The sequence below is a fragment of the Atta cephalotes genome (genome assembly GCF_000143395.1).
Source record: "Atta cephalotes unplaced genomic scaffold scaffold00005, whole genome shotgun sequence".
In the NCBI taxonomy this organism is placed as follows: domain Eukaryota; kingdom Metazoa; phylum Arthropoda; class Insecta; order Hymenoptera; family Formicidae; genus Atta; species Atta cephalotes.
In genome coordinates, this window is record NW_012130069.1 from 1,790,295 (window position 1) to 1,803,275 (window position 12,981).

General features: G+C 34.7%; 1 protein-coding gene across 1 annotated transcript in view; it reads left to right on the top strand.

Moving 5' to 3' along the window:
* Positions 1 to 12,981, top strand: part of LOC105626272 — a 49,594-nt gene that overhangs the window by 35,877 nt on the left and 736 nt on the right. Inside the window, exons 2-13 of the mRNA XM_012207576.1 lie at positions 1,983 to 2,220; positions 2,529 to 2,637; positions 2,863 to 2,887; positions 3,001 to 3,181; positions 3,879 to 4,240; positions 5,131 to 5,197; positions 6,265 to 6,582; positions 6,706 to 6,859; positions 7,483 to 7,820; positions 8,444 to 8,557; positions 8,855 to 8,941; positions 12,208 to 12,759. Coding sequence (XP_012062966.1) covers positions 1,983 to 2,220; positions 2,529 to 2,637; positions 2,863 to 2,887; positions 3,001 to 3,181; positions 3,879 to 4,240; positions 5,131 to 5,197; positions 6,265 to 6,582; positions 6,706 to 6,859; positions 7,483 to 7,820; positions 8,444 to 8,557; positions 8,855 to 8,941; positions 12,208 to 12,759 — 2,545 coding nt within the window. The remainder of the gene's footprint in view (positions 1 to 1,982; positions 2,221 to 2,528; positions 2,638 to 2,862; positions 2,888 to 3,000; positions 3,182 to 3,878; positions 4,241 to 5,130; positions 5,198 to 6,264; positions 6,583 to 6,705; positions 6,860 to 7,482; positions 7,821 to 8,443; positions 8,558 to 8,854; positions 8,942 to 12,207; positions 12,760 to 12,981) is intronic.

Sequence of the window (12,981 nt, forward strand, 5' to 3'; positions counted from 1 at the left end):
TACGTACGTACGTGTACGTACGTACGTAGTACGTACGTACGTACGTAGTAGTAGTAGTAGTACGTCGTCGTAGTACGTGTACGTAGTACGTGTGTCGTGTGTGTGTGTGTGTGTGTGTGTGTGTGTGTGTGTGTGTGTGTGTGTATCTCAATGTTTTTAAAAAAAATTATAATTGATAAATAATAAGTTATTCAAATCAATTAGGATTTATTTTAAAGAAAATTGTTTATTATACATTAATTAATGTATAAATGAACATAATTTTCATACCTTTCAATGATAAGAAATAACTATAACTATTGATGAAGAAAGTCTATCGACTGATATTTATAGATGCCAGAAAAATTTTTGAATCTTTCTATATAACTTTTATATATATATATATGTTTTGTTGCCAATGAATACACTCAATTTTATTGATAAAACATTAATTATAATATTAGTCATATTATAATTATAATTTTTGTATTTTTACATAGCACCGTGTGAGAGATTTTATATCTGATCATATTTGTCTTTTAAATAATTTTTTTTTAAAACTTAAATAATTTTGATATTAATATAATGATTTATCATGGTATCCAACAGTCTTCGAATATTCTTGAATTCTAGAATTATACTGATATTTTATATATTCTGAAAAATCCCTGAAATTTCAGGACTGATCTGAAATTTATCATTTTTTTCATTCTAAAAGAGTTAGAGCAAAAAAAAATAATAAAAAAAAAGTTTGAACACAAATCCTTCCTTAAAGATGTAATAAATCATCAATAGGAAACTTGAATTTAATGTCTAAAATAGGACATAGTAGAAAAATTGTTTGTGTTAATGTTCGTTTATAAAGTAATAAATAATATTGTTCCCAATTTGTTAGCATTTTAATTCATTCATGTAGAATTCTAATATTGAATTGAATACAAAGCATATAATATTGCACGAATTGATAAACATTAATTAAATAACGAAAATTAATCGATGGATAAATTCTAGAAAAACCAGGATTTTTTCTGGGTTGTCCTGGAATTATCCTTGAATTAACTAGCCAGACACCGTGCTTTATGTTCTGCTTGGGTAGATTTTCAGTACTGGTAGTGTATATCGGAATACCATTGTTCACGGCCATTGTTTCACGGAAAAAATACAGTAGATGAGGCTAGAATGACAAGAAGGAGAACCCTTCTATAAGATCTTCTGTAGCAGTTTCCTCCAAGTCAATCTGGAGCAACCTCCCTTTTCCATTAATGGCTGTCATTTAGTCGGTATCACCCCTAGTATCCTACAGCATCCGTGTTGCCGCTTCATGTCGCGTGCAATCTTTTGAATGTCCCTCGAAGATGAATTCTCAGCGTCATTAGCAGAGTGTCTCTGTTTGGCCTCGATCCAAGTCATTCTTCGTCCGTCTTCCTCTTTCTTCTTCGAGCGTGGAATTCTTCGCAATTTCTCCTCTGCTGGCTCCACCTTGCCACCACGTTCGCTTCCTCAGCTTGCCTTCCTTCCTTGCGCCAGGTGTGATCATTAATTTTACAGCGCGATGGAAAAAGAATGGCGGGGGACGAACAAAGGTACAGAATCCATCCGCTCGCTTATTCGTTCATCGAAGCGAAGGAAGAAAATGAGGATCTTTGCAAGACAATTGTTCGCGAAGGTGAAATAAAACCGCGATGGTACTGCAGTGACGGATGTAGCTGTGAGACTGAGAAAATATTTATCGACTTACACAATGAAAGGGAAAATATTTCAGAAATATATTCCAAAAATATACATAAATATTTCTGAACATATAAAAAATATGCGAAATGAAAAAAGATATTACATGAATAAAATTTATTTTACAAAATTAATTAGAATATTTCAGAATAACGCAATCTCGAAATTTCTTTTGAATTGTTGAAAGCTCTTAAAAAATAATTGAATTTTCGTCGGCTTTTTTATGCTCAGCTACCAGAAAATGATATTATTTATATACGTCTTTTTTACGACAGGTCGGGTGGCTCCTCCAGCGCGTCAAGCGCTGGTACGGGATCGTCGACCGGTGGAGGTCCTGGGAACCCGGCAGGAGGTGGCAGGATGGCCGTCATCGGCGTGACCAGAAATGTACGACTGAGGCGTCGCGGTAATGCTGGTTTTGGTTTCTCATTACGAGGTGGACGCGAATACGCCGCCGGATTTTACGTCAGTGATGTTCAACCGGGTGGCGAGGCTCATAGAAATGGATTAAGGGTATTTATTTCTAATCATTGTCTTCTTTCGTTGCACCAATCTGCACATAAATTTATTTTCTAAAACTTTTAAAATGAATTTTTATTCTAAAGAATGAAATCTTTTAAAAGTTGAAAATTGAACCATCTTAGAATTACTTTCCAACATATTCATCATGTATTAAATTGACACAAAAATTTTAATGGACCGTTTAAAACACGTGAAGTGTCAAATTTAATACCAACAATTTACCGATTTTTATCAATTTAATACCAATTTTTTAATCAACATCGTGCTTAATGATTTTGCTTTCGGCTTGCCACTTTCAGATAGGCGATCAAATCCTGAGGGTAAACGGTTATCCGGTGGAGGACGCCGTCCACCAGGAGGTCGCGCTCCTGGCAAAAAATCAGCAAGTCCTGGTGCTCAAAATTCGAAGTAACTATCTCGTCTCCATCTTAATTATCTTTAATATAAATATAAGTTATATAGCAAAATATAAGTTACGTCTTTCGGATGTAACTTTCATTCCATGTGCCGCGTAGAGATAGCCTCGCGATCGGATGGAAAAATAATTAATAACAGTAATACTCGCGGCGCGTTGCAATAATCTCTATCTCGTTGCTGATAGCGGTAATTTATGGCTTTCGATTTGTATTGCAGGCGTTGGGATGATACCCGTAAAAGAGTAAGTATCGAAACTTAATTAAAACCTTGCGCGCACCATGCGTACGTGCGTTTCCTCTTCTTTCCACGATCGATATCCTTTCGTTATAAAAATCTCTTATAATTCTTGTAAAGCAATCCAAACGATCCGGTTACCTGGCACATGGTGCAGCAACAGCAACAGCAGCTGCAATACAACGAAACTGGTTTAAGTGGTGTACCAAGCGCAGAAGTCAGAATTCGGATTCTCGTCGGCGAGAAAGGCCGTCTGGGCTGCGGCGTTTGCAGAGGCATCGTACCTGGTCTCACTGTTCAAGTTAATAACATTTCTAATCGTAGTCATGTCATATGAAACATCTGGTATTCGTGAGATTTTTCCCTCGATTTCGCGAAGATTAACCTGTGTTGATAAAAATCTCTTTTTTTAAGAATTATTCCTAAAACTATTTCAATAAAAATAAACTTATAAGATTTTTTAACCAAGAAATAGTCACCTCATTTCTTTACGATTTTAAACAATTATCTGAGGGTGTTTTTTACACTCCAATTAAAAGTCACTCTATTATTATATTAATATTAATTAAATAACCTATTGTATATTATTAATTGTTCTACGATTTATTGTATTAGTATTTGAGATCATTATGTATATAGATTTACTTCCTAAAAAAATACTTTTTAAAAAAAATTAGGAGAAATTTAAAAAAATGAGTATGGATTCCTAATTAATAACTAACTAACGGGAGCCTATCTAAGTTAGGAAAACTATTACGATTAAGCTGCATTTTTTGCTATTGGCATATAAAAATCACTCCTATTTCTGGGTTAATTAATATAAATATACATATATTAAAAACCAAAATATATCAGTTAAAATAAATTCGAATAAAGTAACAAGGTTCATCTATTCTGAATTCGCATGTATGAAATTCGACATTTTTAAAAAGCTCGCATTCTATGCGAAATGAATGCTTGGAGGACATTAGTTTTGCTTACAAAAAGTACACCTTTAGGGCACGAGGGAAGGCGGTCCCGCGCGAGCGGCAGGTTTGAAGGCCGGCGACGTGATAATCTGGTGCAACGGACAACGACTTACCGATCTTCCGTTCGAACGAGCCATTGAAGTGATGCGCAGCTCGGCGATTCTCGACCTCGTGGTACAACGACCCACGTCTCCCAATCACTTTTACGACTGTCCCGAGCCATTGTGGACCCGCGGCTCCAGTGGCTACGATTCCGAAACGTCCAGCGTGGCAGCTGCGAGTCCGCCACCGCAGCATCAAAACAACTCGTCGTCCTCGCCACAGCATCATCACCACGACGGCAGGATGCATCAGCGATATCCGCGCGACGATGCCTGCAACAGAAACGGCAGGTCAGTTGCAATATAACTTCGATTAAAGAACTTCCTACAAAAACGTTGCAATACTTGTCATTATCGTTTTTATGAAAAGTGATATTTTAATAGGAAAATATTGCTTGTGTGGTGGCTATACTGTTTTTAATTAGAAAAATATTGGATGCAATGTTTTCTCAGGAAACCCTTCAATTATTTTATCAAAAGACCGTTTCTGATTAATTAATTTCGAATTTTAAATGAGTCATTAAACTCATTTTTAATCAAACAAGCATTAAGTTAATTCTAGAATGCTGTTGAGTGTGATTACTACTAATGTATAAAGTATGTAAAAAAAGGAATTAGAACATTTCTAATATAACATAAGATTTTCATTTCACACTCTTAATGACATAATATTTATATAATCTAGACTTTTGTAAACACAAATCTAATTATTAACTTAAAAAGAAAGAAATAGTAACATTATCAAATTAAATCTTGCTGATCATTGAAAGCATAGCTTAATTAGTGCTCAATGATTTCGTTCATTTGCACATCAAACTTAGTAGAATTAATACGCCCATCGCGTAATTTTTCAGAGCGATGTACCAATTATAATAACGGATTGCCTATGGTACACGCTATGCACATATCTTTTCCAGTGGCTAACCGTTATCGAGTGGCATCAATGAATTTATACTGGGAGAAAGTCGGTCCATTAATAGGACACGCGACGATAACGATCATAGAGTCCGCCGCAGTTTGAATTCCTTACCGCCACATATATTAACATTCATCCTGTTCCTTGTTTTCCTCGGTATTCCTTGGTGGTAAAAACGCGCGTCCCATGAATTCCACTCTTTAGAAATCGGTACGCCTTGTATAATCAGACAGATCCCGCTTTATTTCCGTGTATGACGTTATAGGATATGCTGCCCCCTTGCCCTGTCGACCACCAGCTGCAGTTCTTCGGAGTGGGCGCACGTGGATCAGGTAAAGAATTTTAAAATAGAATATCTTGTTTCATATATTAATGCGCAATATAAAACTCCAAGAGTTTATTTCTTGTTGCACTAAGCAATTTTTTTCGAGAAGAAAACAGATATAAATTAAATTTTGCTTTAGTAAACTTTGAGAATTTTGACTCATGAATTTTAAATTCTTCATATACCTTTTTTACTTCAGTTTGTACTTCTTATCAAAGTATCGTTGTAATATACCATATTACCCTATTGGCAGCGCGTTCTACGCGATAAGAAACAGTGCAGTAGCTTATCAGCTTTTACCGCTATGCATCGACACATATATTATTTCTAGAAAAGCAGAGCATGTACAATAAATATTTGAAAATTTATGTTACATTAACTGTAAAATTTCTATTAAATTAATTACTTTTGATTAATAATTACCATTAATTGTATAAAATCCATATTGATTATATTTTTTTTATAAATTAAATTCTACTTATCATATAAAAAATAATAATCATTGAATTATAATAATCACTAGAATAATTAATAATTACATTAACTACTCTTGAATAATTACATTAATTGTATAAGATTCTACTAATTATATTCTTTATAAAATTTTTTATTAAACTCTATTATGTAAAAAATAATTGAATTATATAATAATCAATGGAAAAAAATCTTCTTTTAAATCAAATAAAATACTTAATTTTTCCCGGCTTTTGCACTTATCTGTTAATATTTGTGTATTAATTATAAAATATTAATATAGTAATGTGTGTGCGTCGTGCGTGCGCGCGCGCGCGCGCGTGTGTGTGTGTGTGTGTATGTGTGTGTGTTCTGAGTTATCCACTTTCTTTTTTACGTATTAATTTCAAAGTATAAAATCTGATCTACAATTGCGTAAACGTAATTGTAAGTGGTCACAATTAGTTATAACCATTACAGTCGGATATTCTCCTCGTATTCAAGTGTGGTTGTTCAATTTTTACAACTACAATTACGTTTACGCAAGAGAACTTAAGATCGCTTAAAAGACAGAGATGCAATGTCTCTTTCTCATGGGGATTTAATTTGATCGTTTTCTAGGCGCCGGAATGGTCGCGTAAACCGAATAATACAACCGTGATTCGTGTTAATCAGAGCTCGAACCAGAACCAGAATCATCGGCCTATACTGGGCGGGCAATATCATTTCAATCCGCGTGGCAATTACGATGATGACATCGACAACGAGCCACTTTACGACCCCGTGGCGCCCAGGATTGACTATGAGGTGCATGATTTCGACGCGAATCCACGAGACGAAGCTAATCGGCGGCTGGCTTATCGGCGAGATAACGCGAGGCAGCAGGACGTAATTTATGACGGGCCTGCGGATGACTTACCCATGTATCATGGCTCCAAAGTAAGAAGATCTACTTTCGTTATCACGCCATTTTTCATCTTGAAATGTTGCCTCGTTAAGTAATCGGATAATTAAATATACAAGCAAGATATGTTACGTGCCGCGAATAATTTTCTGCATCAGGAAAACGACCAAGCGGTCGGCAATCGATTGACGGATCTGCAACTCATGCAGCGACAGAGCGAAGCCGAGAGGAAGACGATAACGACTGTAGAGGTGCATCAGTCGGTTTGTCCACCTGCACCTCCGCCGCCGCTTCCTTACAAATGGCCAGCAGGTTTGACGGCTTTTCTCGCAGCATCGTTAGAATAATAACTGACCGCGTTTGCTCGAGCGCCAAGTCGAAGGAAGTCCTCTTTCCGCTATCCATTCGTTTGAAAACATAAATATTTCTTCACTTTTTTTAATAAATAAAATACATATCCTCTCACTAAAAGAATTAAAAATATTTTTACACTGTTCTTTCTTAGATTAATAGAGACATAATTTGATTTAAAGCTTGTACATAACAAATTAAATTAAGTTAAATTAAATTAATAATGTGATTTAAGGCTCAAATAGATTATAAATTAAATAAAGAATTGAAAACATTGTTTTTATACATGAGTTTTATTATTTGTATATATATAATTTTAGCATATAATTAGCTTTGGCTCGTCATTTTTTTATATTAAATTTTTTAATTTAATATAATTATTAAATTAAATTAATTTAATAATTAAAATAATTAAAATAAATATTAATTATTTTTAATTTATATATTAAAATTAAATTTGTATACTTGTATATTTTTCGATGTTTTTTTAAATGAAGATCTATACTTTGAATTTAAGAAGATCATCTACTTCTATATAATGTTTTATATTACAATCGCGAATCACCGTGTATCTATTATTACAGAAACTAAACCAATGAACGCCATGGGCATGCAAATGGGCAGCACTATGTCAATGGGCAGCACCGGCTCGACAGAGACCGAATCAAGCCTTGAGTCGTCTTGCAGCAAGGATTCCGCGTCGACGTCATCATCTCTATCAACATCGTCCTGTGAGCCGGCATCCACCATTTCTTACGGATCGGCGATCGGTGGCGGATCCTCCAGTGTTACCAGCAAAACGACGGAGACTTCGACAGCCACATACGCGACGCCGCGTAAGGATGTCGCCAGGACATCTCCGATCGCCAGCACCGATCTAAGCACCGCCATCACGCAGGAGTTGCAGAGGCGAGCGCAGCAGGTAAAATTGATTGACATTCAAGATAAACTCACGTATCTCGGATTTTTTCTTCTGTGAGATAAGATCGAAACCACGAGGATTGAGAGTAAACATGAAGTAATTTCCAATATAGTTTTTATAATGCATTCTTATCGTATATATTATTGCATGATTGCAATCAAGATGCTTCCTGTCTTCTCTCTCGTTGAACATAATTTTTTCGTAATTTTTTAATCTTAATCGTTATTTTGCAGCGATATCTTTGCCATTGGTCTGTTTATCTATGATATCTTTTATATTTTATATTTTTCATGTCTGTCGCGATAGAAATTGATGAGCATTATCAATCAGTTGAAGTACCTCGCGACATAATGTACTGCAAAAAGTTTAATCTTTTATCCATGGACTAGATTATAAATCTCATTAAATAGTTAGAAGTTGTTTTCCTCGGTATTAATCTTCTTCATTTTTTTCTATACAGATATATTTTTAGAAATGTTGAAATTACGTTCTCTATGAGTATATTTATTATTTTTATTTTATCTCGAGTAATTATTAATTGCCTTTAATAATTAATATTTTTAATTTATCGTTATATTTATTATATTTCATCACATATCGCGCATTATTTTTCTTTCTCACAGAGAATGAATAATGCTGCTAAAGCAGAAACATTAAAGGAAAAGACTCCGGATAATCGCAAACCTCAGAATCCTGAAACTCTGAGATCACAGGAGCAAAAAGTCACACATGATAAGGTCAGTTACTTATAATTACGTATATATAATTAATTGCACATGTATAAGGAATCTATAAATCGTATGCAATCCAGCCTTAATTATTATTATTTATACTGATGCCTCATTACGCATTTTTATTGATAAACGTTTTTATCTTTTTTATTTCTAAAACTCTTTAATATGTAGCGTGAACTATATGTTAAATTCGCACTAATATCGTTATATACGTTCTGAATATTTTAAATCTGCTGACTAAATTCAAAAATGTCTACTATAAAATTGATATTTTATTTTTTTTTGTTTTTTTCTGTTTAGCTGATGGAGGAATTTAAACGTGCACACCAAAAGATGTTCAATTCTGCTCAACAAAAAGTGCAGTCCTTGGAACAGGTGCCCAAAGAAGTTCAGGAGAAGGTAAAAAAAATTATTTCATTTTACGTATTATTTAAAAATTGTGCAACTAAATTTTGGAATACAATAAAATAATATTCTCTCAACTCTAAATTTCAAACTCTAAAATAAAATATTCTTTTAGTACTTTTTGAATATGTTTTTACGTATGTTGTAATTTGTACTGATCTGTATACAGAAATAATTAGTCGTGAATTTACTTTGCCATGTGGAATTTGAAATACATGAAGCTCCAACTTTCATCATGCGATAACAATAGTCTACCTGACGCCAGTCTGATGTACTGTTCAATGATAAGCGTATCTTTCAAACCGATTAGTGACGTAATATATTGCATGTTATAATTGCAATCAAGTATTAACACATACATAAATGAGGTTGTCATAATGTCAGCAATAAATTAAATTGATCTTGCAAAATGAATCAATTTTAGACGAAACGTAAATTGAATTGTAAAAAGTCAAACTAATCAAAATTATCAAAAGTTATCGACGAGTTCAATAAGTTATCAAATATTAAAAATTAAAAGCAATTGAAGTATAATGCAAGGTTTCACTGATATCAATTACTATAATTTTCCGAAGGTGATAGTAATTAACAACGTAAAATTAACGATTGCGCGCGAAAGGATGATATATAACACGCTCGAAAACAATAGCCGTTTTAATCATATATCAAGTTAATTTCGCTTTAACGAGATGTCGAAGTGAATAGATGGCGAAGATATGAGATCTTTCGACCCGCATTCATCGTTTTCTTGCGAGTATTTTCAAGGCGTAGCTAACTGGCGGCTCGAATAGCGAGTTTTTAATTACACAACCGCTAAGCAACGATCCGGCGGTGCAAACAGATAAGAGCACGAAATTATGAAGACTCCGGAATAGTCGTCGTCGGTGTGGCATATAGACTACGTAATCATCATGTACGTGTGCGTGCGTGCATGCGTTGCTGACGCGCCGATATATTTACTTGTATGTATACCTGTGGTGCACACGTTGGCTGCTCGGTAGTATTGTTGAAACGTTGAGAGATAGCGAGCAGTTTGCACACCTTAAAGTCACGTATGTTCCAACATTTTGTTTCAGTTCTTGCATTACCACGCGGCAAGTAAAATGTACGAGCGATATCGCAGATAGATCCGCGTTTGATCGCGGAAGTAGTTTATACGTAAATTAATTATATTAACTTGAGAGCGCATTACAATCATTCTCAATACATCGTTTTTGACGTAGAAATATTTATGACAGTTTAATCAACGAAATAATAATAATAAACGAAATAATAATAATAAAATAATAATAATAATACCTGCTGCGGAAACTAATTACTAATAATTATTATTCGAAAGCTATATTCAAAACTAAGCGGTATCTCGAGTGTCTTCGGATTGCCGGGATAATAGGAATAACGGGAATGACTGTCTCTCTAGATTAAAACGTGTATCTCTAGATCATAGTGTGTTGCAACAAAGTGATTTCGTGCGCGTATATATTTCTCATTTTTCGAAGAGAAATCCGGATATTATTTTCTTCGAATAGAGTTGAGCGTGTTATCGTTGATAAATCACTGCTTTACTTTTTCCCGCGAGCAGGTGACTGTTACACAAGCGAGAAGGTCAATTGACAGCTTATGTTACCGTCTTATCATCCATTAATCATCGTTATCGAGACTTTCGTGGATTCATTCGTCGTAAGACCAGCGACGGTGATTATAGCATCGTCACGTCGTGTACGAGGCATCCGATACTGGGAGTTGCAACGCGACACGTCGCGTCGCGTCGACGCGAGGTCTTGTGCCACATTTTTTCCTCACAGCCTCGAACACTGCAGTTTCCTACGAATTGTGGCGGATGTGCAAAATAATAGGGCTTACATAAGAACGCCGGCGTAAGGCGACGTAACGTGCGCTCTTTTTGCGTTCCTTCAGTTGCCCGTCCGCGGTTGTCGTGTCGTGCGATCGGCGGTCCGCGAAATAGATACCGCAAAAACGCGTGATCACCATTCGATCGTGATTCGAAGAAAATAGCAGGATAGAGAAGTACATTTTGTAGCAAAGAGAGGAGAGAATATTCGTCGAAACATCAATACGTAAAAAAAAATATTTTTATCAACACGACTAATTCTATTTAATTGCTTCTCCGAAAAGGAAAGAAGGAAATTTTATGAAAAAAATTGAAGATTTTTAAGATATTAAGAAATAAGTTCAATGAACACTGCCATAAATAAGATTGTTTTGTAATGTAATCTATATATATTAGAGACAAAGTCTGTTTCGTACATGTGAATTTAATAGAAAATAATATATGTGATCGTTCGATGTATGTATGATGAATGTGAAAAGTGCAAGTAAAAAGAACTAATTCACGTGAAGAGTGTATGAGAATACATGATGTATTAAATTTCTTGTATCATTATTGCTACAAATATTGTTAGAAATATTCAGAATTAAATATGGATAAAAACTCGAAGGCGAATAATACAATCGATTCAATAAGGAAACAAACGCTGGTCACAATCACTCCTTACAACGTTAGTAATTATACAAAACAATCAGCGTTAATATACAATTAGCATTAATATGCAATTTAATTTACTCTAGCACGTGTATCCAAGGATAGTTTATTAATTTGTGAAACATTTAATATTTTGTTGTCGACAAATTAAGAATACATTTTGAAAATATAACATATTCTATTTTAGAACATATATCTTAATAATTTTTAATCATAGTTTTTTTAAATTACGCGTAATGTGCATACAGAAAAACACATATTATTATTTAAATATTAATTATTTGTTTTAAATTTTAAAAATTGATATTTTCAAATCTACAGTATATAATCTGAATCTTAGTAAATTTAATACTTCAATCAAGATTATTAAATTAAAACTTTGATTTGCTTATATAAAGTCGCTTTTCAATAAAATTTTATTCTTTGAAAGAAAATAAATTTATGTTTTGAATACATAATAATGAATTTTTCTCTTTTTAATAAATAAGTTTAAGACTGTTATTAAGAAAATATTCTTTGTTAAAGATAACCGTTCTTTAAAAGAAAAAGAGTAAACGGATTATTTATAATTTTCTTAGCAATAGAATGATACTTTTATGTGTAATAAATCTTTTTAATATCTAATTTTATTTTTGCACAATGTTATAATTTTAAAAATTGTATACATATATAATATATCCAAACATAACAAAACTGCAAACTTTTTATTAGAACGACGTAACAATACATTTTGTTACATTCTCAGGAACAGCAGAAGAGAATGCTCAATGAGACAACGATGTCGACAACAGCAGGTCCTCCAGTACCACCGCCAGCGCCTCCGCTTCCGCTTCCTTCTAAAAATCAGAACAGTGACGACTCAGTGGAGATGCAAAGCATTGAATCGTTCAAATTGAAGGAGACGCCCAATACAGTGCCGAAACCACCGCCAACGTACTTCCCAGTGACGAGCCCTTCCTCGACGAACAATAGTCCGCGACACGGTGGTACTGCAAGCAAGATTCCCAAGGACGTCGCGACGAGTCCTGTTGCGGAACTCGCAAAGAACTCGGTTGCACCGGTCTCGCCGATCAACAGCGCTCAGCCTTCAAAGTTACCCAGCGGCAAGGTGGCCATCAGGATAGGATCATACGAGGGTGAGACGAAACAGCCATCCAGGTTAGAATTCTTGCCACAACAGCCGAGTCGCGACAAAAACGGCGTTGACGAGTCGGACAATAGCCCTGTCGTATCCAGGTTGCAGAACGAGCTTGCCGCGACGCTGCAGAGATCGAACCTCAGAAGAAAAACTGAAGGCGTAAGCGATACTAATAAAACAAAATCATGAATTACCGCAGAATAAGATTAGTCATACGCTCAGAGAAAAACATAATATGATAGCAACTATAAAAATGACAACTATACAAGTTTTTTATATAGAATAAGTGTGTGTGTGTGTGTGTGTGTGTGTGTGTGTGTGTGTGCGCGTGTGTGTGTGTGTGTGTGTGTGTGTGTGTGTGTGTGTGTAGTAGTAGGTAGT